Source organism: Oreochromis niloticus, linkage group LG23 (genome assembly GCF_001858045.2).
Source record: "Oreochromis niloticus isolate F11D_XX linkage group LG23, O_niloticus_UMD_NMBU, whole genome shotgun sequence".
Lineage (NCBI taxonomy): Eukaryota > Metazoa > Chordata > Actinopteri > Cichliformes > Cichlidae > Oreochromis > Oreochromis niloticus.
Genome location: NC_031986.2, coordinates 3,006,941 through 3,034,908, shown reverse-complemented (window position 1 = coordinate 3,034,908; position 27,968 = coordinate 3,006,941). Strand labels below are relative to the sequence as shown.

Genomic DNA, 27,968 nt, shown 5'->3' with positions numbered 1-27,968 from the left:
GTATCCCCATGTTATTATGGTTTAAGGCATCCAAACTGTCAAACCCCAGCATTTTTTAATAACCACACTACAGAACATGGAAACACTAAGGCTGATGAAGTTTGACATTTTTTAATCCAAAAAGCGGTCCAGCATCCTTTGGATGTTTTGAAAGGCATCTCTGCCGAGGTAGTCCATCTGTCCCATCTCCCACAGCCTGCGGTGATCCAGCGGCTCAGTCTCGGTGTCTGCAGGTGTCTGCCACGACAAAGTGGGAAATGAACATCACATAATTAATTAAAGAGTCAGTGTGAATCATCTGTGGAAGAGGAGGAGGAATATCACAGTAGCTAAAAAGAACAAAACCACCGCTCCATGAATCATGATCTGGCAACACAACTGAAGGTTTCACAAGCTGTCTGCTACTCTGTGCCACACATTTAAGTGAACACTGACAGTCAAAGGACGTTTCAACCAGTGTAGTAGCTCTACTTCATTCTGAACAGATTTAACTGTTACAATAAACATTGAACTGAAATATTATAAGTAAACAAAATCAAAATGATAACTGCCACCAGCATGTGCTCTGTGGGTTTTTGAGCAACCAGTGTTCCCTTCTGAAAGAATGTGCCCTGCATACAGCTGGCTCAGACACACCTCCTCACTGAAACTTTTAGTCTGTTTGTTACTCAAGACTTGCTCTGAGCATGGAGAACGTGCTAATATTTCCACACTATGTCTGAGGGGGCCGTCAGAACTAGTCTAAGGAATTACATAAGCAAACTCTGTAGAGTATTTACAACACAAGTTGTTTTACAGAACATAAATTCTGCAGCTGTAAATTCATACTTGTATGTGGTTTAAAGCCCAAGGATTACACACGGGATCAGCAGCCGTGTCTGCAGGAACGTCACTGCTTTCAGAGCATTCTGCCCCCAAAGGTGGATCCTCAGCTTCTGACTCCTCAGATGATCTCGACTCCTCCTCCAACTGTGTGCCATCTGTGTGGGAACACTGCAGACGCAGGAATCATTTTACTAAACAGCAAACATGATTGTATGTGCTGTACGCTGTTGCTTCTACATCACCTGATCGTGGGGATCGTGATAACTCTGCTGATGCATGTTCATAGCTGTGATCATACTGGAGGGAATGTGGTTGTTCAAACTAATCGTACAAGCTTGTATAAACACAGTGCATCAAGTTGTAATGAATTAAACAAATGACCGAAAGACAACGAGAAGCTCGGAGGCCTGTGGCAGACAGCAGGCTGTGTCCCTGTCTTGTTGTATTTTTTCTTCCTGGGGCCCGTTCTTCGTACCTCGCTTACTACATCCAAGATCAAATGACACATCCAAGATCAAATCATCGCGCTAACTTTGAGCTCGCTAATCCGGTTCTCCGAACACACCTGTTGTTGACGATTAGTATAGCTGGATGAAGTAATCTGAGATCACTGGGTGGCTTAAAAGGGGCTACGCATCGATAGTAGAAATACTGATCGGCAACCCTGTGATTGGTCGGCGAAGATGTCGAAGGAGCGCGCTCAGTATTTCACGGCAGCAGACCAAGAACTCTTGATTGAGGGATATCAGGAGTTTCAGAGTTTAATTAAAACGCAGGGGAACACTGCAAAGGCTGCAAAAGCAAGGAGAGAGGGCTGGCAGAAAGTTGCTGACAAATTAAACTCGTAAGTGATCCATGATATTACATTATATCATGTGATATTATATTATACCACATTATATTATATTACATCATATCCTCTTTCACATTAGAGCCACAACAGGACCCACTAGAACATGGGAACAAGTAAAAGTGAAATATAAGAATATTCTACAGAATGGTAATATTTATCACTTATATTGCTTTTAGTCTATGACAAGAGACCCTGGAATAATCTGTTTGTTTGTTTATAACAGCAACCAAGAAAAGGGCAGAGCAAATAAAGACAGGTGGTGGTCCTGCACCCCCTCGTCACACCCCTTTTTGTACTGTGACATTTATTGACATTGTGGGTTTTTTTGTGTGTAGTTTGAATAACACTCCATCACTTTTACCTGTTCCCATGCAAGGGGTGACTGAAGCATGCACAGTAAGTCGGGAGTAAGTATATACAGTACAGTAAGTGTGTGTGTGTGTGTGTGTGTGTGTGTGTGTGTGTGTGTGTGTGTGTATATATATATATATATATATATATATGAATGAGAGAGAGAGAGAGAGAGAGAGAGAGAGAGAGAGAGAGAGAGAGAGAGAGAGAGAGAGAGAGAGGAAGAAAGTAAATAATACCCTGACGGGAGAATCGATATCTCTCTATGAGCACACCGTCGCGCTGAGCTAAAGGATCCCGTCTATCCCGCAATATACGCTAAATTCTGTAAACTCTCCTTATCAATCTTGCACCTTCCTTGCTCGCGTACAAACGGACAGGACATGGCTGCGACAGACTTCCCAAATCCACCTTCGCTTTTATAGCCGTGGTCTCTCATCTTGATTGCACGTAGTAATTTACTATTACTACTCTAAAATATGAATTACATCTGACATGATCTACTACATGTAATAGAATGATTAATAGTACATTTCCCTTTTCTTCGGAAATGACCTGTATGTATCTGTATGAAATCAATAAAAGAATCGAATGCTGCATTATCTTTAGTTACATTGATAATATTTATTTATGGTAAAACAGTGGCGAAATATCGCTCTTGCTTTCATATAACTGCAGCGGACATACCTGAGAGGCCGCGATCTAATCCTGTTTACATAAAGTAAACCTGCTCCCGAGCAGGTTTACTCTTACGGATCTGTTGCTATGACAGCAAGTCCCAGATGAGCTTCGGAGAACCGAACGATCCAAGATCACGCGAAATCGTCAACATTCAAATCCGGCTAACTTACTTAGCGAGGTACGAAGAACAGGCCCCTGGAGTCAAATGAAGTTAGGCTGAAATACTCACAACTACTACAATCATTACTATGATATATGAAAAACAACTAGCTAATAAGGCTAGTCATTAAGCTAATTAATGTACTGATAAGAGATCATATCGAATGAGTACTTACAGGAAAAGTCTGACTTGTGTTTAAAGTAGTTAATCCCCCTACTCTGACTCATGGGATGCACAACTATGACAATTATATTTAGTAATAAACAAACAAAAGCAAAAAATTATGCTTCAACAAAACACAGAAACTGTCCAAGAGCTTAACATACAGATCAGCATGTCAGTCTCAGCTTACCACAGCTGGTTCAGACTGTGAATAAAGGTACTCTGCAGGAGGAGGAGGAGAAAAATGTGCAAGCAGTGAATTCGAGCTGTCCAAGTTTTCTGTAAACAGCATCTTGGCTTCTCTTTCTTGGATCTGCAAAAAGACAAAAAAAAAAAAAAAAAAAAAAAAGGATAATAAATGTTGGGCTGACAACCAAGACCAGCGCTGGACAGCCATCTGACACGTCTAGCTGCCAATCTGCACGTTCATGTTGCAGCCAAACTCTGCAGCAACTTATGTGACAGACTGACAAATCTTCAGCTACAGAGGGAGAAGTCAGCAGTGAAAACTGATGCTGGAGCGGCTGTAGAGAAAACGTGCAGAGCATCTGCCAAACATGGCAAATGGTCGACTTCCTGCAAAGCAACACTCTTCACAATGAAATAAAATCCAGCAAAGTAACTGGTGACAATGTATCCTTACATGAGTACCATGTAGTTCTACAGTTTGCAACAAAGCATCGGATTTAAACTAGACAGATCTGTTCTGTGTCAGTAAGCCAGTCTGGTACCTTCACTACAACATCATGACAGTGATACTGGGTTTACTAACAAAGACACTACCTGTGAGCTGCTGTACTCCACAGGCACATGATGGTAAAGCAGACACATCTCGGGGGTTTTACTATCAGACTGACAAACTGATGGCTCATCCCATGTGACCGTATACATAGCTCAGTTGTAACTCATGATGATAATGTCTATTGCTGTTTAAAGCCAATGTCATTTTTGTCTTTGTCCCACTCCGATCCCTTCCTTTGACTCCTGGTGTGTGACTTTGGACCTCCACCCACCAGTGAGTCCCACACCTGTTCCGTTTCCCCCCCGATTAAACCTTTAATGTCCTACCCGCCCTCATGGACGTTCCTACCTGTTGTAGTTTCTTCTGCTCTTGCTTGGGCTGGACAACTGGAGCAGATGACACTGTGTGAATAAGGTATTCCTTCCACCACAGAGACACAAACTGCTCCATGTTGTGCGAGTAGCTGCTGTTTCCCTGCGAGTTCCAGGGTTTGTCTGCCCCAAGAAAGTGGATGATCTTTGCATTGTGGCCAAACCTGCAAGAACAAAACTGTAACTCCAACATGTCCAACTGTGGCTGTAAAACCAGTAACACAGAGAAGACTGAAACCCACACGGTTCAGAGTATTTCCCAATTTATCAATTCCTCACACCTATATTTATGTTCCAGAAGGTTCATTGGAGCGTCATCAGCTGTCAGTTTTGTTTTCTATGAGTTTATTCTAGTTTCATAAGAACTCTATCAGTTGTGTTCAGACTGGAAGATTACATTCACAGTCAATGCAGAGATGCACAGTTAGCTCTTGTGCCAATTCACACAAATTAAAAACGAACAACAGAAAACGTGTAGGGCTTACAATAAAAACCCTCCTGATTTCTTCTGCAATTTTTGTGTACCTAAAATTAAGATACAATACTACAGATTAGGGCTGCCACAAACGATTATTTTGATAGTCGACTAGTCACCGATTATTTTTGTGATTAGTCGACTAATCAGATCATGCATCCGTTGGACGTAAAACGTACAGCTTATTGCACCAGCAGCATCTGCTCTTATATAACTATCATTAGCTTACAGCTTTAAGTGTTTAATGTATGCGCTAACTAAAAATAAAGACAAGATGATAGTTTGTTAAATTTTAATGAAATTTGCAGAGTGTTTTGGTGGAGTTTAATAAACTCAGCCGTCTGCTCCTTGCTATCTAAAATATAACAGGACACTGGAGTATTTTCTCGAGCATCTCACACTTCTGATAATCAGCTGTCTGCTTGACGTTTATTCAGCTGTGTAAAAACTATAACTTTAATCTCAGCCAAACCGATTTACTCAGGAACAAATAAAATACTAAAAAAAAAGCCAAACAATATCATTTTTAAGTTATCCAAGTGACTTATATATCATGTTTAACCTGAGTAGCGAAAGATGGCGGTAGGTTTGAAAATGATTTGCCAGGAGTCCGGTGTTCTCACCGGCTCTAGTGAGCCGTCAACCCCGGCTCGCTATCGAGCTGGTGGGTAACAGACGTCTCCGAAAACGTCGGAGCACTTTTGAAAATATGTGATGTCTTGATAAACTGAGCAGATATTTGAGGTTTACACAGCTACATTCTCGCCTGAAAATATATTAAACGTTTATGTTGCGGCTCCTCCAACCAAAGGCCGCGGCAGGCTAAACATGAGGACACAGATGACGCGCAACAATAAACGCATAAAATACACTTCTGTACCATTTGCTCCTTTTATTCCACATGCAACTGTCCAATATACAAATCAGCACATGGGATTAACAATTAAACAAATACACAGACTGCACAAACAAATAACTGCAACTCACAAGAACTGCACTAACTACTATGCCAAACTACAACTTGGCCTATGGCATCAATTAGTGCATAAATATACAAAAACCATCAAGTTACAGTCTTGATACATCAAAATCGGCCCCAGTAACACCACTGCTTTGCACAGCACATGAAGGACCTTCATCTGGTGGTTCTCCCCCTCCTATAGTTTGCACTGAAACACTTTCCCTCTGCTTGGAATGGATATGTAAGAGTGTGGGGTGTTTCTGATTACAGACGTTTCCTGCAGTCCTTGCTTCTGTGCCCAATGCGCAGACAACCAAAACACACACCATTCTCTTTCAAAAAAGAATCTTTCACAGTGCAACTTTCTTTCAAATGAAGGACACAAATCCAACATATGCCCTGCTCCACAAAACAAGCAAACCTTGGTCACAACTGAACCACTCTCTCGCCTCAACACCGGCTCAGTCTTCCCTTCCACCTTGGCCACTGTAGTAGCGAAACTACTCCTCTTAGCCTTAGGGTAAAACTGAGACTGAACATTCCTCACCTCTTTTCTGATGGCTGTTGGAGGATCCTGTATATCTCCAAACAATGGGTCACTTGCGATCTTCACTGCCTTTCAACAAACTCAACAACATCGCTAAAAACCACTTTACGTTGAAACCTCTCCTGCAGATCGCACACAACATTCCTCCATTTATCCCTGAGCGTATAAGGCAACTTTTTTATAACTGCTTGCATATTAGCAGAGACATCCAACTCATGCAAGGACTCAACGTCTCCCATTGCATTGCAACATTGCCTTAATAAGAACCCATAATCCTGCAAAGCCTTCACATCATCAGATTTGATAGGAGGCCATTTACTGACCCTTTCAATGTAGGCAGCAGCAATTCTCAGCGAATTGCCAAAGTTCTCCTGGAGCAAAGATTTAGCTTTAGCATATCCATACTCAACAGGCATATATTGACAGCTTCTGACCATTTCTCTTGGATGGCCTCTAGTGTATTGCTCGAGAAAATATAAACAACTGTGAGCTTGACTCTCCACCATGTGCTCAAAAGCGCTCATAAATGTTTGATATTGCAAAGGATCACCATCAAAGAACTGAATGTCACGCCTCGGTAACAAAAACAGACTGCTGCTCAGCCAATAAAGTCGTAATTTCATTTTGTTTCTTCAAAACGGTGACTAGATGATCATGACCCTCACTACCTTGCACTGTATGTGTAAGATGTTTTGATTGTGCGTAAGACTGCGACATCATCCGAGTAGTCGAAACTGCACCTGGAAATACTTGTGGCTTCGTCTCTGACTGTTCTAACGAAACGACCTTTGGCTGAGAAATATTTTTAACCTTGGGCCTCACATCCAAAACATGCGCTTGATGATCACTTGCATCAACACCCTGATATGGTTGCTCTGGTAACACAGGTTTGAACGTCGGAGCATTAAAATTTAAAACACCTAAACGCCCCTGCTCTCGTTCTAAATACGAATTCATTCCATCAGATTTACCATTAATGGCACTTGAGACTCGGGACATTTCAGAAGCTTTTAAAACATTCACCTTTGCTGCTGAGGCTGCTATTTCAGTTTCTAAGTCAAGCAGCTCCTTTCTTTTCTTAAGCTGTATTTCTTGTTCTTCCAAAGCATGCTTTTCTTTCAACAACCTCTGTCGAACAAGAAGGGCAGCCATGTCAGCCTCTGCCATTATGCGTGCTGACAAGGCAGATGAAACCATTGAGCCACTGAGTGATGATTTGCTTTTCCTACTACTTTTGTTTCCAACATTAGAGATGCTATCACCTGGATTAACATCATCTATCGCAGCACCTTTACCAACATTCCCGGCATGCCTAGAAGCACCAGAACCATTTCCAGCAGGTAATACATCAGAAGACTTAACATCAGCTGGATTTAACTGAGGCAAATCAAGCTCAGACACCTGATTTGTACTCTGAGGGTTTCCCTTTGCATCATGAAGCCATTTCTTTATCTCTTCCATAAACTCAGTATTATGTGCTCGCACACTTTTGAACCAAGCAGTCTGGTTTTCTTGCTCTTCTTGAGGAAGCGAAGGAAGCAAGGTTTCATGCAGATGAGTTGCCTCATTAAGCAACACAGACAAATTCTCTAATTGAGCCTGAACAGTGGAAACATTATCCTCAGATTGCTTTAATTCTTTAATAACCTTTATGACCTTTTTAATTTTATTAATCTTAGTGTGATGTTCTGTTTGAAGCCTTTCAATCTGACTCTCCAAAGCCTTAGCAGTCGGTTTCGGCTGTCTTTTCTTTCCATCCTCATCAACACATTGTATTAATTGGTGTGTCTCCATTTTTCTTCAAAGCATTACAAAATCCAAACGCTGAACTGCACCTATGCCACACAGCTTCATTCCAACACATCAACTTGATGACATTCACTTCAATAAACCTTGGAAACACACAATTAACAGGAGCAATATCCCCCACTATCTGCCTATTAAACCTAACTAACTCACCCTAGTCTTCCGTACATACTAGCGGTGGGTATTTATGTACCTCCATACCGTCAGCTGTGAGGAAGACAAACTGTCTTAAACACAAACTGCGGCGGTACTCCCAAGCCAATGGCTTCAGCCGCCTGATGCACAATAACTAGAAAGCAAATCAGTACAACGCCTAGTGCAGCTGTACTGCTTAAACCTATCAGGGGAGTAAGACTCCTGAAAGAAATCCGTTTTGTGTAGCCAAAGGCTTCATCTAAAAGCTGCGTTGACAAAGGCAACAGCAAACTACAAAACTCTCACCAATAAAACTCATCTATATATAAATAATCCAATAAAATCTACAAACACTTTCTGTTGACAATTTGTTGCGCTCCTCCAACCAAAGGCCGCGGCAGGCTAAACATGAGGACACAGATGACGCGCAACAATAAACGCATAAAATACACTTCTGTACCATTTGCTCCTTTTATTCCACATGCAACTGTCCAATATACAAATCAGCACATGGGATTAACAATTAAACAAATACACAGACTGCACAAACAAATAACTGCAACTCACAAGAACTGCACTAACTACTATGCCAAACTACAACTTGGCCTATGGCATCAATTAGTGCATAAATATACAAAAACCATCAAGTTACAGTCTTGATACATCAAAATTAGTGATGTGACGTTCTGTATCGAGGCTTCGAAGCTTGTGTCGAGTAATGGAGGGGGCGTTTCCGTGATGCGCGTATCGAGGCTTGCTTCATTTATGGGAGGAGCTGAAAATGATGACGTCCGAAGCCTCGCTGCCCGGCTGTACCACGTGACTGGTTCAGGAAGTGGTTCGAACTTTGCCGCGAGCTATGACAGTGATATAAACCCCTCAGACTTCATTCATAATGTGGGTGTTTGATGGAGAGTTGCGGTTAGTGAGAGTTTGGAGACAGTTTGGAGGTTTAGGAGAGTGAGGAGAGAAAGTCAGGAGAGAATGGAGCCAGCTAAGAGGAGGATGTCCTCCCCTGTGTGGGAACATTTTGATCTTATTCCTCCCAACAAGGTATGTAAATTTCTACAGAAGATGTATTTTCATAATACTTATGGTGCATTACAATTTATGTTAAGCTGTCTTTACCTTTGTACAAGGTGAAGTGTTTGCTGTGTGCCAGGGAGCTGGGATATAACAGCAACACCTCATCCATGCTCAGGCACTACAGAGCTTTGCATGAGAATAAGGCGAACACCGATTGTGGAGCAAGACCAGGTGAGCCATCAAATGCCATGATAATATAGCATGCCGTAATGTTACTAAAGGATATAACAATATTATACAACTGTAATAAATTACGTGTGTGATATTTATATTTGTGCTTTGTTTTTATTGTCTTTCCTCAGGAGAACAATCTCCAATAGATGAAGACCTGGTTAGCATGGTGATTGAGGACTCCCAGCCATTTAGCATTGTGGAGGACAAAGGATTTAAAAGATCTGTTAAATCATTAAATCCTAGCTATGTTCTCCCCACTAAAAAGGTCATAAAAGCAGTGAAACTTTAGTTTTTACAGAATAAAATGTGAACAGGCAGGACTGAGGCTCAAAGTGTGTAGCTGTCCATACCCCAACGTTACAAAAGCACAACCACTGTCCACACCCCAACCACACCTCACCTCACAGTAAATGATCATTTCCATTTTTAGCATTTCCAAATAATCATTTTCCATACTGCCAGTATAAATATACACAGTATACTGCCGTAACTACAATATACATGTTTTACACAGTCCTTTTGTATTTGTTGACATTTACAGGCTGTGTGCAAAATGCCACACTCTTCAAATTCATGCCAACTAATATTTTTACGTCCAGTAGATGTCCTACTAGAGCAAATGAAGCTTCAAGAAGCTTTGCACTGGGGTGAACCAATTGGATGAAAAGCTTCAGTGCTTCATGAAGCTTCATCTGCCCATCACTAATCAAAATCATTCAAGCTGTGCTCAAGCTGTGCTCAAGCTGTGCTCAAGCTGCGGTCAACAGAAAGTTTTGCCTCATGCTCACCCTACCTTTCTGCTCATCAACATCAGGTGCGGTGAACAGGTGAGTGCAACCACATTTATCATCTAACACACCCATGAGACACGCCCCACACCCGTGCACCAATACAGTGAGTCCATTTAAACAGATCTTCCCAAAGTGTTGGGCCCGCCCCCTAGGGGGGGGGCGCAGAGCCATTGCAGGGGGGGCGTGGGATGAAAAGGGGGGGGGGGTGGTTGGACACAGCAAGCATAATGGACAGGTTTTTGATGGGGCGCCCACGCAAATGCAAAGCAGGAGATGAAGCATCGCTGAATATGTTTTCAAACCAACTTCATTCTAAGTCAAAGGCAGGAAAATATGGTGAAGCATATCTTCCCTTTGGCTTCACCTGAACAAGTGCCGAGGTAGGTCTCCCCTGCAGAATTGGTTTTCCCTGCGTCGGGAGCAGCGCTGGGCTCTCCAAATCACGGACAAACAGGATCCTACATTCTTCATTTTTAGTTCACAAACACTTCTTGTAATAACTAACTACTCCTGACATTTTGGACATGTTAGCTCTTTATGCAGTAAAGTTACAGTGGGATACAAATAATATCAGGCTGATCCTGCCATGATTTGTTCCCCCGGTTTAAATCACGGACAAACAGTATCCCACAGCTGTTTATGTTTTTAAACATATTTTGCACAGAGAGACATTTTTTGAGAAATGTATTGACAGCAATGCTGAATATTATTACACAGGAAAAAAAACAACTACACGTAAAATAATCACACTGTGACGCCTCTGCCTTTCTAAATGCAGGGACAGTAACTGCGTCTGTGTATGTAAGCGTGTAAAACCTGCAGATAGTCAGATTAACAGTATTTTGTCTATCTGCCATTCTGCAATTCATCTCATGTAAACAATAACGTGGCGCACAGCGTGACGTGAAAAGAGGCACATACCTTTGTCATTGCGTGACGAACTCTGTAATCCTCGTCCACATGTAAACGCAAAAAAGGAGTTTTAAATAATCTCCGTTTTCGGTGAATCGCAACGCCGTTTACGTGTTGACGAAAAGCCCAAACGCATAGAAACAGCTGAGTTTTCAAAAATACCCGTGAAGGTGTGGACGTAGCGTAAAGGAGTTAGTAGTATATTTTATTACTACCTGTAATTTATTGCCGTTTACTTGTATTTGCTTAATTGTTTACTAAATGTTTGAGGTGTGAAATAAATGACAATGGAGTTTGAAAAAAAAAAATATATGTGTGTGTGCTTGAAGGATGTGTTTGTGCGCGTGCATGCGTGCGCGGGGGGGGGGGCAACATTTTTCTTGTAAAACAAAGGGGGCCTAGCAAAAAAAGTTTGTGAACTACTGATTTAAACCAACCCACTTAGTCAAAAAAAGAGCAACTCATATGGCTCCTACAGTTTATTTTGTGACCCAGAAAGAATAATAAGAGTAATATTAAAACTAGCTAGCTGCCGCCATTGTTGGAAACGGAGCTGGGCAGCGCTATGAATTCTGGGTAGTGATGCACGAATCATGAACGAATCGTTCAATACTCAAGAATCACTTTATTGACTCATGAATCATGATTCACAAGCCCAACTGACTCACTGACTCATCCCTGTTGCTGTTAGCAGCAACATATCTAGCTTATAATTAAAATTGTGGGGAAAAAAACAACATCCAGTTTCTTAACAAAAACATTTCTGCTCTGAACTGGAAGAAAAAACCCTGAGTAGAAGCTCACATCAAGACAATAGCTCCTCGGTTCACAGTAGCATCGCTCTGCTAACATGCTAACAGCACATTTGAGCTACTCACCCCCTCCCTCCTGTGCTGAATCATAGAGCAAGCGAATCACTCAGGACTCACTGGTCGTGTCCAAATTCATGGGCTGCATCCTCCTGAGGACGCATTTGTAGACCGATTACGTCACAGCGACGCGCCAAAGGCTGTCCAAATTCGTAGATTCCTCCAAATGCAGCCGACAAATGCGTCCTCCTTTTCCCCAAATTTGAAGGATGGGTCGGGTGTGTCCTTCGTGGCCCACCATATCCCAGAATTCATAGCGCGGCCCAGCCAAACTCCAGTTTCCGGCAATGGCGGCCGCTACTAAGTTTTAAAATTACTTTTATTAATCTTTCTCGGTCACAAAATAAACTTTTAACATATTTTCAGGCGAGAATGTAGCTGTGTAAACTTCAAATATCTGCTCGGTTTATCAAGGTATCGCATATTTGCAAAAGTGGTTCGACGTTTTCGGAGATGTCTGTTACCCACCAGCTCGATAGCTAGCCGGGAGCTCGAGGGTCACTGAAGCCGCCGAGAACGGCACAACTCCCGGCACATCATTTTCAGATCACCGCGGACTTTCGCTACTCAGGTTAAACGTAATATATAAGTCACTTAGACAAGCTAGAAATGATATTGTTTGGCTTTTTTCAGTGTTTTATTTGTTCGTGAGTAAATCGGTTTGGCTGAGATTAAAGATATTAGATTAGATTAGATAAAATAAAACTTTATTAATCCCCCGGGTGGTTTTCACACAGCTGAATAAACGTCAAACAGAAAACTGATTAAACAGAAGCATGAGATGGTCGAGAATTTACGCCAGTGTCCTGTTATATTTTAGATAGCAAGGAGCAGACGGCTGAGTTTATTAAACTCCACCGAGACAGCGGTGACGCTAATCAGAAGGCTAGACCGTCCAATTCCACGGCTGTTTACTTCTGGCCTACCCGACCTTCTGAGGACCCGGCCCACGTAGACCGCAAAGGCCGGGTCCTCAGGAGGATGCAGCCCATGAATTTGGACACGACCACTAACCCCCTCCCTCCTGGCTCACAGCTTCTTCTTCTTCTTGGTTGGCAACCAATGTTAAGGCGCATTACCGCCCCCTGGCTCACAGCTCAGTGGACATTTAGATGAGAAAATATATATTTGACAGATTTAAGGAAAATACTAATAAAATAAAAATAAACAAACTAAATGTTCCCTTTAGAAATTTTTTTGCTCTTTTTTGCTCTATAAAATAGTTGTTTTCTTTTAGAATCACTCATCTTAGCAGTAGGATATACATGAAAAGAGAAAAGAAATTAAGTTTGAGTGAAAATGTAAATTTTTTGCGCTCTCTGGTCAACTGACTCAGTGAAGCAAATGACTCAAAAAACCCGATTCACTTTGGTGAGTGACTCATTAAAACTCGATTCAGTAAAAAGAATCAAATTTACCATCACTAATTCTGGGACACAGCTTCTTCTTCTTCGGGGTTTAACGGCAGCTGGCATCCTTGTACATGCAGTGCTGCCATCTTCTGTTTCAGTCCGTCATTACACTCTTAAATCCTACTACTTATTCCTGCGTCTTTTGGGATCTTACAAAGCTTCAAACGACGTGTCGACTATTAAATTAGTCGTCGACGATTTTGATAGTCGACGTAATCGTGACTAGTCGACTAATCGTGGCAGCCCTACTACAGATGCTATACTAAAAACACACTCAAGCCAGATAACTGCAGTATCCAATCAACGATCGCCTTCATAGACAAGCTGAAAAGTGTCACACTAACAAAGAGATGAAAAAGAAGCAAAGCGTTGTCTAAAACACTGGGACACATTCACACCAACATAATTACGGACTGGTGGCCTTCTGCTATAGCACTTTTCTACTTTACCCGAGTGCCTCATTGACACCAGCACGTTTTTATGTATAAGTGCTTTCTAGCCAGCATTCACACAGATGGATGCATCAGAGGGAGACCTGGAGTTAGCATCGTTCCCAAGGATATCTGACATGCAGAGCACAGCAGATGACCTGCTCTGACCTCAAAGCTACAGCCATCTATAGACTGGGAAACATGAATTTTGCTGTCTGAAGTCCTGATGGCAAACATCAAACTAAACTTTATTACCATTCAGGCCATACAACAAGGAGTGTACAGCAGAATGAAATGGCTTTCCTCTCAGCTCATTGTGCAGTAAAGAAAAAAAAAAAAAGACATTTCTCATTGGCATGATGGCATCACACCATTGCTACAGATTTGTCTGCGATACATGCATGGTGCAAATCTCCCATTCCAGCAGAGATCTGGAGATTTTGGAGGCTATTAGAGTACAGTTAACTCATCGTCATACACAAGACACCTGCTGAGATGAGTTTTTGCTTTGTGACATAGTACATTTTTCATACAGAGCTTTTCATGCCACATTCAAAACTGCAGCATTAAGACTGATCATGTACAGCAACAGTTGGACATTTGTGTCCAACTATCAGAGTGCATCTTTGCAGTATCATGGAGCATTCAGGAGTCTGGAAACTTGGCAGTTCTGTACCGAGCACAAGGGTGAACGGTCAGTGAGGGTGTGTGGAGTCAAATTTAACGGCTCTACTTCGACGGCATTGTGCGAACACATCCTGTACAGATGGAAGAGGACAGCTAAAGCAACAAGACGAGCATAGAAAGTCTACCTCTGAAGAAAATTAGATTTTGGAGTCCAGACTAAAGAGATTTCTCAGAGTGATGTCAGCGACTGATCTGTTATCCAAGTTTCATTTCAGTGCCGACTGCACATTTAGCATATATGTTTACCCTCAATGATACTGACAGCAGATGATGCTCCTGTGACAATAAATACAAAACTATTTGATTTATGCCCAAAATAATGAATTATAGAACTAGAACTAGCCTTTACATATGGAGATATTTAACTGTGGGTTTTAAGTGGAAAAGAACCACAGGCAGCGCAGACACACTCACTGTTGGAAAGCAGGAAGGTAGCTGTAGACCGAGCTGGCACTGAGGTTGTAAACAAACGGCAGGTGTTTACTGATGTCTTCCACTGACCAGCTACTGAAGAAAGAGTTCAACAGTCCTTGGTCTCCTCCTGTCAGGACACAAGAACAAAGTCCACAATAAAACAAACTCAATGTATGGTTTTTATCTTTTGCTCCCCTTTTTTTGTGTGAATGTGCAACAATTACCCAGGTTTGAAAAATAAAGCAACATAAAATTTACAAGGACTGCAGCTATCCATTAGTTTAGTAATCGAGTATCCTATTGATTATTCCATGCATTAATTGAGTGATTGGATAGGAAATACTTTTGTCTTATTAACCCTTTAAGACCTACCATAGAACCAAGTCCGCCAGAGCTTATATTATATTTTTACATGCTGTAGTGCCATTTTTGGGAGCATTTCAAGTTGATATACATCAATACAACCATTATAGCCCAAATTTTGATAATATGTATGCATTAAGTGCATAGTAATTACATAAATTGCAAAAAAGTGCAATAAACTACAAAAAAATTGAAATCGTTTTTGTTTAACATATATTTCTAGTTAGAGAAATTTAAGAGGCTTATCCCTCAAAACTGTAAATACAAAAAAGTTGCACAAAATAGTTTCCAACCACAGGAAATTTATTTTAAGTGTCTTCATAGTTTTATTATTGAAATACACCAATCTTTATATACTGCAGGAAAAATGAAAATAAATATTATAATGCAAATTTGCGAAAAAAGCAGCATATGGATCAAAATAAACTATTTCCAGCAGTGCAATATGAGTACTAAGCATCCCAGAAACAACACAGAAAGTCATAAAGGCAAACATAACTTTTAAAAACACCAGTATAGGCTCATAAGGCCCTGAGTGTAAAAAACTACATTTCCGCAAAATGACGTCACTTCCGGTTTCGGGCAGGTCACGGCGGACATGCGATAGTCCGCGCTGATGGAGTAGGAAGTGTTACGAACAGCTGATCGGATCGGCAAAGCGTGTTTCTGGAATATTGTGTTTTTGTTGCTGCAAGCGCTTTTTATGCAGTTTTTGTAAAGCTATATGTGGAAGGAAACTGTGACCTAGGACAAGCTGATGGCATAAGATGTAAGTACAACTCCTCCGGTTTCATATGCAAAAAAAATTATTGCGCTAGCTTACGTGGTTGCAGTGCTACCGGGATTTAAAAATAGTTACGCAAAACGGAGCGTGCCCGCTCCAACCGGCTTTAAAGGGTTAATGAGCAATAACAAATATCCAAAAGAGAAAAACAGGTGTTTGAGAATGAATGTTCATTGTGATTTCTAAAATGGAAACCAGTGCGCGCGCACGCACACACACATATATATATATATATATATATATATATGTGCGCGCGCACGCACACACACACACACACACACACACATATATATATATATATATATATATATGTGCGCGCGCACGCACACACACATATATATATATATATATACATATATATACATATATATATATATATATATATATATATATATATATATATATATATATATATATATATATATATATATATATATATATATATATATATATGCGCGCGCACGCACACATACATATATATATATATATATATATATATATATATATATATATATATATATATATATATTATATATATATATATATATATATATATATATATATATATATATATATATATATATATATATATATATGTATGTATGTATGTATGTATGTATGTATGTATGTATGTATGTATGTATGTGTGCGTGCGCGCGCATATATATATATATATATATATATATATATATATATATATGCGCGCACACATACATACATACATACATACATACATACATACATACATACATACATACATACATACATACATACATACATACATACATACATACATACATACATACATACATACATACATACATATATGTATGTATGTATGTATGTGTGCGTGCGCGCGCATATATATATATATATATATATATATATATGCGCGCGCACGCACACACACACACACACACATATATATATATATATATATATATATATATATATATATATATATATATATATATATATATATATATATATATATATATATATGTGTGTGTGTGTGTGTGTGTGTGTGTGTGTGTGTGTGTGTGTGTGTGTGTGTGTGTGTGTGTGTATATATATATATATATATATATATATATATATATATATATATATATATATATATATATATACACACACACACACACACCCCATAATAATCTGACAATGCATATAATATTGTCCATATTATATTTACATTACCAAAGTGAGATGACTTTAGTCTCATGAACAACATTAGTTAGTAAATAACAATTAACTAATCTTGAAATGACTGTTCAGTACAGAAATGAGGCCCGACTATCATGTTTTACAGTCCTGTGGTCTCAACTAATCAAAGTGATGTCATGACAAAAATGAATGACCAACAAAACATTTTTTCTCCTTCATTTCTGTCACACAAAGCTGTATGAAACGTTTCACACGGTTAGTATCATGGTTGCTAGGCAACCTGAACAGCGCGACGAAGACTAGACCGTCCCATTTCACAAGCCTCTCACTTCCGCACTTCCCGTACTTGTAGTACGCACCGTACGTAGTGCGCGTAGTGTGCGTACTTCAAGCGTGCAGACCCTGAATTAGGACACAGCCTACGTGTGTGTGTGTGTTTAAGTGTGCAGGTAAATGAGAGAGTCTGTCTGTAAGTGTGTATGTGGTGGCTAACATGAGGAAAAGCCAGCTTATCAGCATTCTGAAGTTTGGCCTGTGCTTTGATGTTGCTGAAAACAGGACATTACGATGGGGTGGGAGGTGGGGTTTGGCGGGGGGGCTGCATAGGCTGCAGTTTAAACGAAGCATCAAAGCAAAGAATTTGTCCTCAGATCAGCTCAACGGCTGCAACGATTCATCGAGTAATTCAAAGAATTTGATTTTTTTTTTTTAAATCCTTGAAACAAAGGCCTGATATAAAAAGCTGAAAACAGGCCAAAATCTCAATATTCTTTCATTTTATTCTTCCTAAAGTTTGGTAGGTGTACAGGTGCTAAAGGATCCTGCACATTAAAAACATGATGTTATGTCAGTGCATTACGTTTGATGCAAAGCTGTCCAAGAGTTCATTGTTAAAGGGTTAACTGTGAGATCTGCTGTTTCTACATATTAGAAAGTCCTAAACGAAAAAAAAGATCTATTTTATTTAGGTCCCAGAAAGCAAAGAGTTATTTCCACAACCACCAGAGGCTGCCTGTGTGTGTGTATGGTAGTCCTGGCGAGGTCAGGTTGACATAATATAATGCATTTCTGAATTATTCACCGCTCTCTCCCTGATCAGAACAAAATCAAAAGCTGACTGAATATTTTTGTTGGGAATAAAACATCATTGACTTGCTTTCTATGAACACATGACTCCAATTATTTGAGCCATTGGAATTCAAAGCACTGTAGCTCATTGCTTGTGCCTGAGCCCATGTAGTCGTGTGTTACCATCAAAGCTGCCGTGGCGACTGGCGTGATCCAGCAATCTGGTGTGAGTGTGAAGGGACGGTCTGAAGACAAACACTCCTGAGTTGAAACAGTCGGGCCAGCCGGGATCAGGAGCGGCTGACAGCTCATCCCTGTCAAACAGCTCGTCCACGTTACACAGCACCTGAGGAGATCAGAGGTCATCTAAACTCACATACGTCTACACGGACTTCTCCACCTTAAGTTGACATCTGGAGGTATACATGTTACCTTTGTGTAGAAACAGGCGTCATAAGGGATAAAAAATAAGTTTTAGTCTTCAAACGTGCTTTTTTACAGAAAGCATGAGAACATTACTCATTACAGAGCCTGCTGTGAAACACCTGTGCTGGTATCAGTTTCATTCAGTAGGAACATATTTGACATCACTGAGCCATTAAAGATGTTGGCCAACAGGTCACATCGGAGCTGCATGGGTACCAGTGTTGGGACTAACGCGTTATTAAGTAACGCGTTACAGTAACTACGTTATTATTGTGGTAACGAGCACGGTAACTAGTTATTATGCCAAAACCAGGAACGCGTTACTCGTTACTGGGATTTAGATAGGCTCGTTACTCGTTACTTCGTGTGGTGGATATCGTGGAGCTTCCACAGATTCAATAACATTAGCAAGTGGTGGAGGCCAGCAGGTGGATGAAGGAAAAAGGAGGCAAGAGGAGAGACCCGAAGCGGCCGCTGGTCCGCGTGTCAGGCGAACTGAACTTCAGGTAAGAAGTGATGAGCTGCAGTCTGTCTGGGTCAGATATAAACCAAGTTTAGGTGGAGTTTATTTTCGTTATGCTGACATTTTCGTACTGCGTGCTAGCTAGCATGACGGAGTTTCTATACAGCTGGGTGGGTGCTATGTTACTGATGTTGAACTTTATTTTGTTCATACGGTTAATTATTAGAGTTGCCAACCGTCCCATAAAAACAGAATCGTCTGGTATTCAGAGAAAATATTACGCGTTTCGTACTGAGGTGAAAAGGAACACAGTTTGTCCCGGACTTCAGCTACAATGAAAAAGACACAAAGCTGAAGCTGCACAGCTGCCTCTTCTTCTCTCATTCTCTCCCGTTTCTACTTCAATCACGAAACTGATCAGTGATCAGCTGATCGGCTTTTCTCTCTTGTTTGTTTATCGCCCACTTTGCGCCAGAAAGAGGAAACCAGCGGATGTCGCGTTAAACAACAGCAGCACGTTTAAGCTTGATCAGCTGTTGTTAGAATTTATTTAATATTAATTTCTAGTATCAGCTGATGTTTGCTGGAGCCACAGCTGTAAAGCTGCTGGTCATGATATCGGTTTGGATATGTGGTGAGAGGGAAACATGCAGATGAAACCAGGAGATGTCCTTACTGAATCATCAGAGCTGAACAGGTGATGTAGAAACAGGTTTACCTTTTAGGTGACATGAATGAGTTGAAGGGAAGTTATGAACTGTTTCTGAGAGACAAATAACACCAGGATCCTTTTCTACGTAGCTGACAGCTGGTAACTGTGCAGGGGCGGGTCTAGCAAAGTTTTGCCAGGGGGCCAGGTAGGGCATTAACAGGGAAAGGGGGGGGACAAGGAAATACTTTTCTTTATTATTCTCATTTAAAATGTCTCGCTTTTAAAAAAAATAATTATCTGAGTCTTACAACAAACAATTGATAGATTGATACATATATACCATCAGAACAGTGTACATCACTGTCACAACAGTGTTTATTTTCATTCAAAGGCTTTATGATTTTTCCTATAATGGTGGGCCGGTCTCTAGTCAAAATGCCCGGGACGATTGTTTTGTCCCAGTCCAGCTCTGTATGCAGCTCATCTGCAGTCTGGTGTTACCTACATCTTCCTATTCAGAAGGCAGAATTTCCAAGTTCTGAGTACAATCAAAAGCAACACGACTGCAGTTTTTGTGTTGGATGTAAAAAGCAGGCTAGAATCATGGCGGCGGTCAATGACGGTCCAGGCGTGGGATTTCTCTCGTGGAAATGTGCACATTATTTTTTCCTTTCTATTGGTAGGTGGCATAGTGGACTTGTGGCAAGTAAGCAAGCTAGAAGACTGGCAATCTGGCTGGGTATCCAGTTACGGAAGCAACACATTAACAAGAGAATTCTGAGTAAAACCAAAGTTACTTTCCCTAGTAACTAGTTACTTTGAAAGTAACGAGTAACTTGAAGTAACTGAGTTACTTTTTTAGAGAAGTAACTAGTAATGTAACTAAGTTACTAATTTAAAGTAACTTACCCAACACTGATGGGTACTAAAAGTGACTTCCACACACTGTGGACTTTATCATAGATAATGAACTCCAGCGTGACCTGTGAACCAGCCTACCATTGATCCGTTTCAGTGTAGCGCTCTAGTTCTTCCTCTGAAGACAAAGCTGCTGTGAAGTTTGAAGGCGAGCATCTTATTTGTGTGTTTCTGCTTTTGTTTGTTCCTGGTCAGAAGCACAGACCCTCTCAGTTCACCTGGAGTAATATGTCATCACAGAAACTTTCTACAATTACATCCCACTCTAATAAAAAACGAGCTGACTGTTCTAACCTGGCTACAGCACAGAAAAGAAAACTAGGGTTGTTCTTGTTTTTATTGTTATTGTAACAAACTGTTTTTCTATGCTAAATGAAGATATTCTAAATTTGTGAGACACCATTTCCTCTGTGCTGAGAAGGCAACTGGTTCAAATGTGCCTTCACTACAAGGACACAAGGGAAACTGCTACCCACTCCTCCCACGCCGAGTGTTTGTGATTCTCCCCTCAACCAGCTTTACACATATCGGCATGCGTCAGTGAACTCACCAGAGTGTCGGCATCCAGAAAGACACATTTGCTATACTGTGTCAGAGTCCAGCAGTGGATCTTAGTGAAAGTGATACCAAGCTCAGGACGTCCAAGCAAGGACAAGTGGTGGTAATCTTCACTGTCCATCACATCCACCACAATCACTTCATCAAACACATCTTTAAGGGGGAGTCTGTTGGGCGATTCACAAATGTCAGTATATGATTTTTAGCAGATGCACCTTCAGAGCCTGTTTGTTCAAGAGTAATGGGACACCTAACATTTTCACACACAGCTCCCATTTCACCTTATGTTTGTTGCTCCCATCCCATTCACATCTGGCCAGTATGCCAACTTAACATTACTTCATGTAGTGACAAATGTGGGTCACTTACTTCACTTCGAATTTTTTCTATATGAGAAGAAACCAAACCACAACTACAAGTTTCATCACCTGATTCAGACCAGAGTAAACGATCTACAGTGGATCTGGAAAGTATTTACAGCACTTCACTTGTTCTGCATTTTTTCATGTTACAGTCCCAATTCCGAATTCTACACACACAATAGCCCATAATGAAAAAGTGACAAAGTCTGGATGAAATACTGCAAATTTTTTTTTTTTTTTAAAAAACCTCTTACAGCAGTTGGATAAGGATCGAATGGCTCGTAGAAACGGGTAAGACACACCCATACTCCCAAAACACCTTCCACAGAACACTGAGGGACACGGTTGAATGCCTTCTCCAAGCCCACAAAACATGTGGACTTGTTGGGTAAACTCCCATGCACCCTTGAATATCTTTGAGAGGGTAAAGAGCTGGTCCAGTTTTCCGCAACTGGGACGATCCTTCTGTAACCGAGGTTTGACTAATGCAGGGGTGTCCAACTCCAGGCCTCGAGGGCCAGAGTCCTACAGGTTTTAGATGTGTCCTTGATCCAACACAGCTGATTTAAATGGCTAAATTACCTCCCCAACATGTCATGAAGTTCTCCAGAGGCCTGGGAATGAACTAATCATTTGATTCAGGTGTGTTGACCCAGGGTGATATCTAAAACCTGCAGGACACCGGCTCTCGAGGCCTGGAGTTGCCCACCCCTGGACTAATGGATGGTGGACTCTCCTTTCCAATACCCTGGCATAGACCTTTCCAGGGAGGCTGAGGAGTGTGATCCCCCTATATTTGGAACACACCCTCCGGTCCCCCTTCTTAAAAATGAGAACCACCACCCAGGTGTGCCAGTCCAGAGGTACCACCCCTGACCATGCAACATTTCAAAGCGTGTCAACCAAGACAGCCCTACAACATCCAGAGCCTCCAAGAACTCAGGGCGAACCTCATCCACCCCCGGGGCCCCGCAACCAAGGAGTTGTTTAACTGCCTCAGTGACCTCACCCTCAGTGATGGAGGAGTCATTCACCCGTCCCCAGACTCTGCGTCCTCTACAGAAGATGTGTCAGTGGGTTTAAGGAGGTCTTGGCTCCAAAGTCCCATAGGCTAACCAAGCCTGATAGAACTGCTTCTTCAGCCTGATGTAGAGCTGGGCGATAGAACGATAACGATATGTATTGCGAAATTAATTTTTCTCGATAGAAAAATTAAACTATTGCGATAGGCCTCATCTCTCTTGTCCTCTTAAAAAAAAAAAGAAGAACAACCAATCCAAATTAAGTAGCGCAGAGTCGAACCAATCACAGCCGCAGCGTCACATCATGTGACTTGTTACGTACAGCACAAGTGCCAAGCCGCACATGTGTATTTGTTTGGGAAGCAGCCAGCCGCCGTGCCGCCCGGGTAATGGAGGAAATGAGTGTGCCTCTAGAGAAAAATCAACCAAGAGCTTGGGTGATCAGGTTACCGAAGACAACACAGATGATGGTTCCAATGCCGGAGAGCTTGTCGAAAGGAAGGTGTAGAAATGTTTAGCTTATTTTAGAGTTTAGAAATGTAGAAATGTTTAGTTTGTTTTAGAGTTTAGAAATGTGTTAAGATAGAATGTAGAATTATTATGAGACACTGACACTGCCCTGGATATAAATAAAGGCCTGACTGTGTCATGAACTTAGGAGTAGATCTTAGGAGACCCTCCCCCAGTTGAACTGTGAAAGTAAGACAAAGAGGAGTTAATGCTGAGTGGAAATTCCCCAGAGGATACCTGTGTGGGGGTCTCAACATGTAACTTGATAACTGTGGTCTGGAAGGGAGATGGTATTTATGGCCCCTAGGAAGAGACACATACCCACAGTGTTTTAACTGTTACACTCACACATCCACATGCACACTCACTCACACATACACATGGGTACGTGCATACACAGGCACTCACGTGCTCGTGTACATAGACACAGACACAGAGTTTGCAGCACACTGTGGGGGATTTATGATGGGGTCGCCTCTATAAAGCTGCCTGGAACTAACAAAGGGGTGAAGATTGTTGCAGAGGGACACCGGCCTCGTCTTCCCTTCTAGAAGTGCATGCTTAAATGAAGATGAATAAAGATGAATAGAGATTTTGTAAAAATGACTACTGGGTCTGGTGTCATCTCTGGAGGCCCGAGGAATAAAAAAGAACCAGGGTAAAACTGATTTCCCAACAAAGGGCAGAGAAGTTCTGTAGTGTGGAGGTATTTCGGCTATTTGAAGTCTGACAAAAAACAGAGTAGCGCGTTTTTTTCCCAAGAGTTAGCTGCCTGGGAAAGCACTACCTGTGCATCCCCACAACCAGCAGCCCCTCTGAGAGGGTATTTAGTACAGGGGGGTAATATTGTGAGTTGCCACAGGGCCGATTTAAAGCCTGAAGCAATGGATAGACTTGTCTTCCTGTCCCGCAACCTGTAGGCTTTTGTCAGACTAAAGTTATATATATATATATACATACATACATACATACACACACACACATATATATATACACACACACATATATATATATATATATATATATATAATATATATATATATATATATATATATATATATATATATATATACATATACATTTTTTAAAACTGTTTGAAAAGCTAAGCTTTACAACAAGGAGAGATTGAGAATTTCCTTTTAGTTCTCAGTTTATTTGATATTGACAAAAGTTAGTCAATTTTGTCTGTTCTTCTGTAAAACAAACTAAGATTTATTTTTAGAGTTAATGTTTTGTTTCTAAGTGGAATTGACAATTTAGTCTGTTTGTTTGTTCTGTTTTGAAACTTAAACGCTTTAGTGGCTGCCTTTTGTGTAGTTTGCAATATTTGCCTTTATTTATCTGAAACTGAAGTCTCATGTTCCTTAAGTACATCTGCCCTGTTGAACTTATTATGGGAAATAAATATTTAAATCAAAACAAGCTGCTGATTATTTCACATTTTACTTGTGAGCAACAGCACATTTAAATCTTACAAATATAGTTATTTGGCTTATATCGTGATATATATCGTTATCGCCTGAAATGAAAAAACATATCGTGATATGAAAAAATCTTATATCGCCCAGCTCTAGCCTGATGGCTCCCTTTATCTCTCGTGTCCTGACCTGAATGTACATTTCTGTAGAACTCAGACAATGACTGTGCACCAACGTCTCCCACCTGACGGAGTTTGAACAGTTCTACAAAGAAGAATGGGAGAATCTGCCCAAAATTAGATGCATCAAGCTTGTAGAGTCATACACAAAACGAACTGAGGCTGTAATTGCTGCAAAAGCTGCATTAAACATAGGCTGTGAATACTTATATACATATAAAGATTTTTAGACTTAATATATTTTGGAATAGGGCTGTAACAGGACAAAATGTGGAACAATTGAATGCTTTCTGGAGCCACTGCATATAGATGAAAACACCCTTGGAAAACACATTTAACAATGACTGAGCATACTTCGAGCACACATGAGGGAGTGAGATTAAATTATTTTAACGTTTGACACATGGTTCATCATTCTCCCACCTTGACTGCTCAGAGACATTTGGTGTGATCATGGCAACTATGTGGCGAGTTGTTCCATGCCGCCGCAGACTTCTGGCCACTACAGTGGCTCCCATGCAGTAAGAGTCTGTGGTGGCAAGGGTCACAAAAGCCTCACCAGCTGGAGAAAGAACAAAAGGACACCAGGCAGACGTGTGTTTGTCATTTAATCTTTCTTGGATTTGGTGTTTTTTTGTTGCAACAGGAAAAGTAACCACTGCATGGTTTGACTTTTACATGAGGTCCTGATACCCTGTTCATACTGAGAGTTAAGTAACAGTGACCATTTCACAAGCGATATCAGTAAAGGCATGTTAGAAAAAAAAAAAAAGACTACTTGTAGTATTTCAAATATTTCAGGATCTTTGTGGAACAAGGAGCTATTTCAAATAAAGAATACAATTCAGAAAGCCACTATGAACAGATCCAGGCCTGACCTGGTCCAAATCCATGTACTCCACCCCAGACACTGTTTAATGACCCATTAAGGAGCCTATGATAGGTTAACATCAAGCAGATGCACTTCTAGTAAGACCAACTGAGGCTGATTTTGGTCATTCTCAGTGGAAAATACGTTGAGTTTCAGAGTCTGTTTGAAACTCTACCTTTCAAAATGTTATTTGACAGAATTTAATAGCCAAATCTCACTAAACCAGTCATAACGTATTCAGAACACTGCACTACGTTTTACAAGTGCCTGTTTTCAAGCTCACTAAAACCACTAAATGCTAAATAAATTTAAGTAACTGTAAGATCTTTGGTCAACTGATACATCAATGCCTACGGAGTGGTCAGCTCTGCAAAGGTACCATCAAGGCTGAAAGTATATACAGGTTTTAGCGCAGGCCCAGGGGCCACTTGCGGCCCACGTCACCCCCACTTGCAGACCAAATTTTGAAGTGCAGAAATATAATGCAGTTTGGCCTTTGGAGTGACTTTTTTGTTAAAATAAGTGATTTAATATGAAGGCAATTGGGATTGGCTGTGTTAGTTCACAAACTAGTGTGTAGCAGAAGTGCTGCCAGGTGTGTGCACAGACAGAGAGGACCAGTGTGTTTATTTGGTTGTTCAATGAAAGGATTAATTTAGTGAAGACGGAGGAAGAAACTGTCTTGTTATACAATATTTGACATTTAAAAAAAACATTTTAGGAAATATTTGTGGCTGTTTTCTTGTTTGTTGGGGTTTTTTGTACTACTCGAACACTACAGTGGCCCACAGCTCGTTTAAGTTTGACACCCCTGATTTAGAGTGACATATAGAGTCCAGACGTGTGTTTTGTTTGTGTTGTGTTGTTGGAACGGAAGACTAAGCAGTGCAGCTATTACAACAGCCTTTGTCTGGGTTGTGAGCTGACCAGCCTGAAAACTACCATCTAAAAACATTTGAATCATCACGAAACAACAACAACAAACTGGTTTCAGTTTCAGTTTTCAACTTACTTTGTTTAAAAAAAGAAAGAAAAAAAAAAAGGTAGATTTCTAAGTTTAAACAGCTGAGAGGCTCTATTATCTATCTATCTATCTATCTATTTATCATCTATCTTATGGATCAAATATGGGTTAAAGATATTTGCATTCTGTTTTGATTTACATTTACACAAAGTCCCAATATTGGTGACTGTGGCTGTACATTTAAGAAGGGATATATTTTAGGTGGGATTTGTATTTTTGTAGTTGTTGTTTGTGTGTGTCAGTAAAAGCCACAGTCACTCTGCAGTGGTCAGTAGTTTTACAGAGTAGGCTGCATCTCCACCATATCAATGACACGGACACAGGATTAAAGTTTTGTTCTGTTCAGAATGTAAGTATGTTTTAAAATAACCTTTAGACTTGGCCTCTGCTTGTAACACTCTTAATAATAAATAACAGCCCACTGCTGGTTCTTCTGATGAGTGGATATATGGTTATACTCCTATTGTGGTTGTAAATCACGCCTCACGTAGAGCACCAAGTGTGCAGAGGTTAATATTCCGAGCCTGCAGTCAGATCACAAGTTAACCTTTTGTCTGCATGAGTGTTACATTTCAGGCGGCTCACTGTGTGGAAGAGTGTCGGGGAACAGCAAGCAATGATTTTCATGTCAGAATTACTCACTGCACCGTTTTTCATTGAATTACTCGACTGGAAGCTTGAGAGAGTTACGACTCAGTTCGGAAGGTGCGTTTTATTCGCTAAATTAAGTTAACCAGTGGAAAGGTTAACTGAGTTATTACTGTAGGGTCTACCTTACAATATAAAGCGCCTTGAGGCGACTGTTGCTGTGATTTGGCGCTGTATAAATAAAACTGAATTGAATTGAAAAGAAGGTCACGGACGCGTATTTGATTCCTCCGCAGAACAAACAAAGCATAATGTGATTTCATAAAGACTAGATCATGTGTGTTAAAAAAAAAGTCACCTACCTGACATTTCTGTTGACAGAAACTTTGTGCACACTTGACAGCTGCACTTATCCACAGAGGAGATCGGGAATATGCCGCACGTGTGTGAAAGTCCCCCCTGCAGTCCTGTGAGAACAGCCAATCACAAAGGCCCAGAGGACAGACACGGGTTAGCAGCGGCTGTTTAGCGCAAGGGTTCCTAAATCCTGAGAAACGACACCAAACCACAGCTCATGCAGTTGTTCCTCCCGACGGTGTGACAGGGCTGCTGCTGGTGCTGCTGGTTACCTGTTTGCTCAACTGGTCATTCAACCAGCACAAAGGAAGCTTTGACTAATGTTGTGCAACACACTCTGCCCTAATGCCCCTTTGTTGACCGCCCTCCTTTCACTTCACATACGTGACAGGTTAC

General features: G+C 40.9%; 1 protein-coding gene across 7 annotated transcripts; it reads right to left on the bottom strand.

The window, feature by feature from the left end:
- Positions 1-95: 95 nt before the first annotated feature.
- On the bottom strand, positions 96-27,968 carry gyg2 (glycogenin 2). Of its 7 annotated transcripts, none has more exons than XM_025902694.1 (10): positions 27,845-27,968; positions 27,578-27,762; positions 25,156-25,294; positions 21,234-21,408; positions 18,408-18,570; positions 14,846-14,972; positions 4,123-4,309; positions 3,223-3,345; positions 829-993; positions 96-237 (listed from the first exon to the last, which is right to left on the bottom strand). In XM_025902694.1, exons 2-10 carry the CDS (start codon positions 27,582-27,584, stop codon positions 112-114), a joined length of 1,212 nt encoding a protein of 403 aa, XP_025758479.1. In that variant the 5' UTR covers positions 27,585-27,762; positions 27,845-27,968; the 3' UTR covers positions 96-111. The 7 variants fall into 7 exon arrangements, 5 of the variants coding, with proteins under 5 accessions (XP_025758479.1, XP_003458619.1, XP_025758480.1 ...); XM_003458571.5 differs by having other exon boundaries at positions 27,578-27,682; positions 27,845-27,952; XR_003216219.1 differs by adding an exon at positions 1,068-1,122 and having other exon boundaries at positions 108-237; positions 27,578-27,918.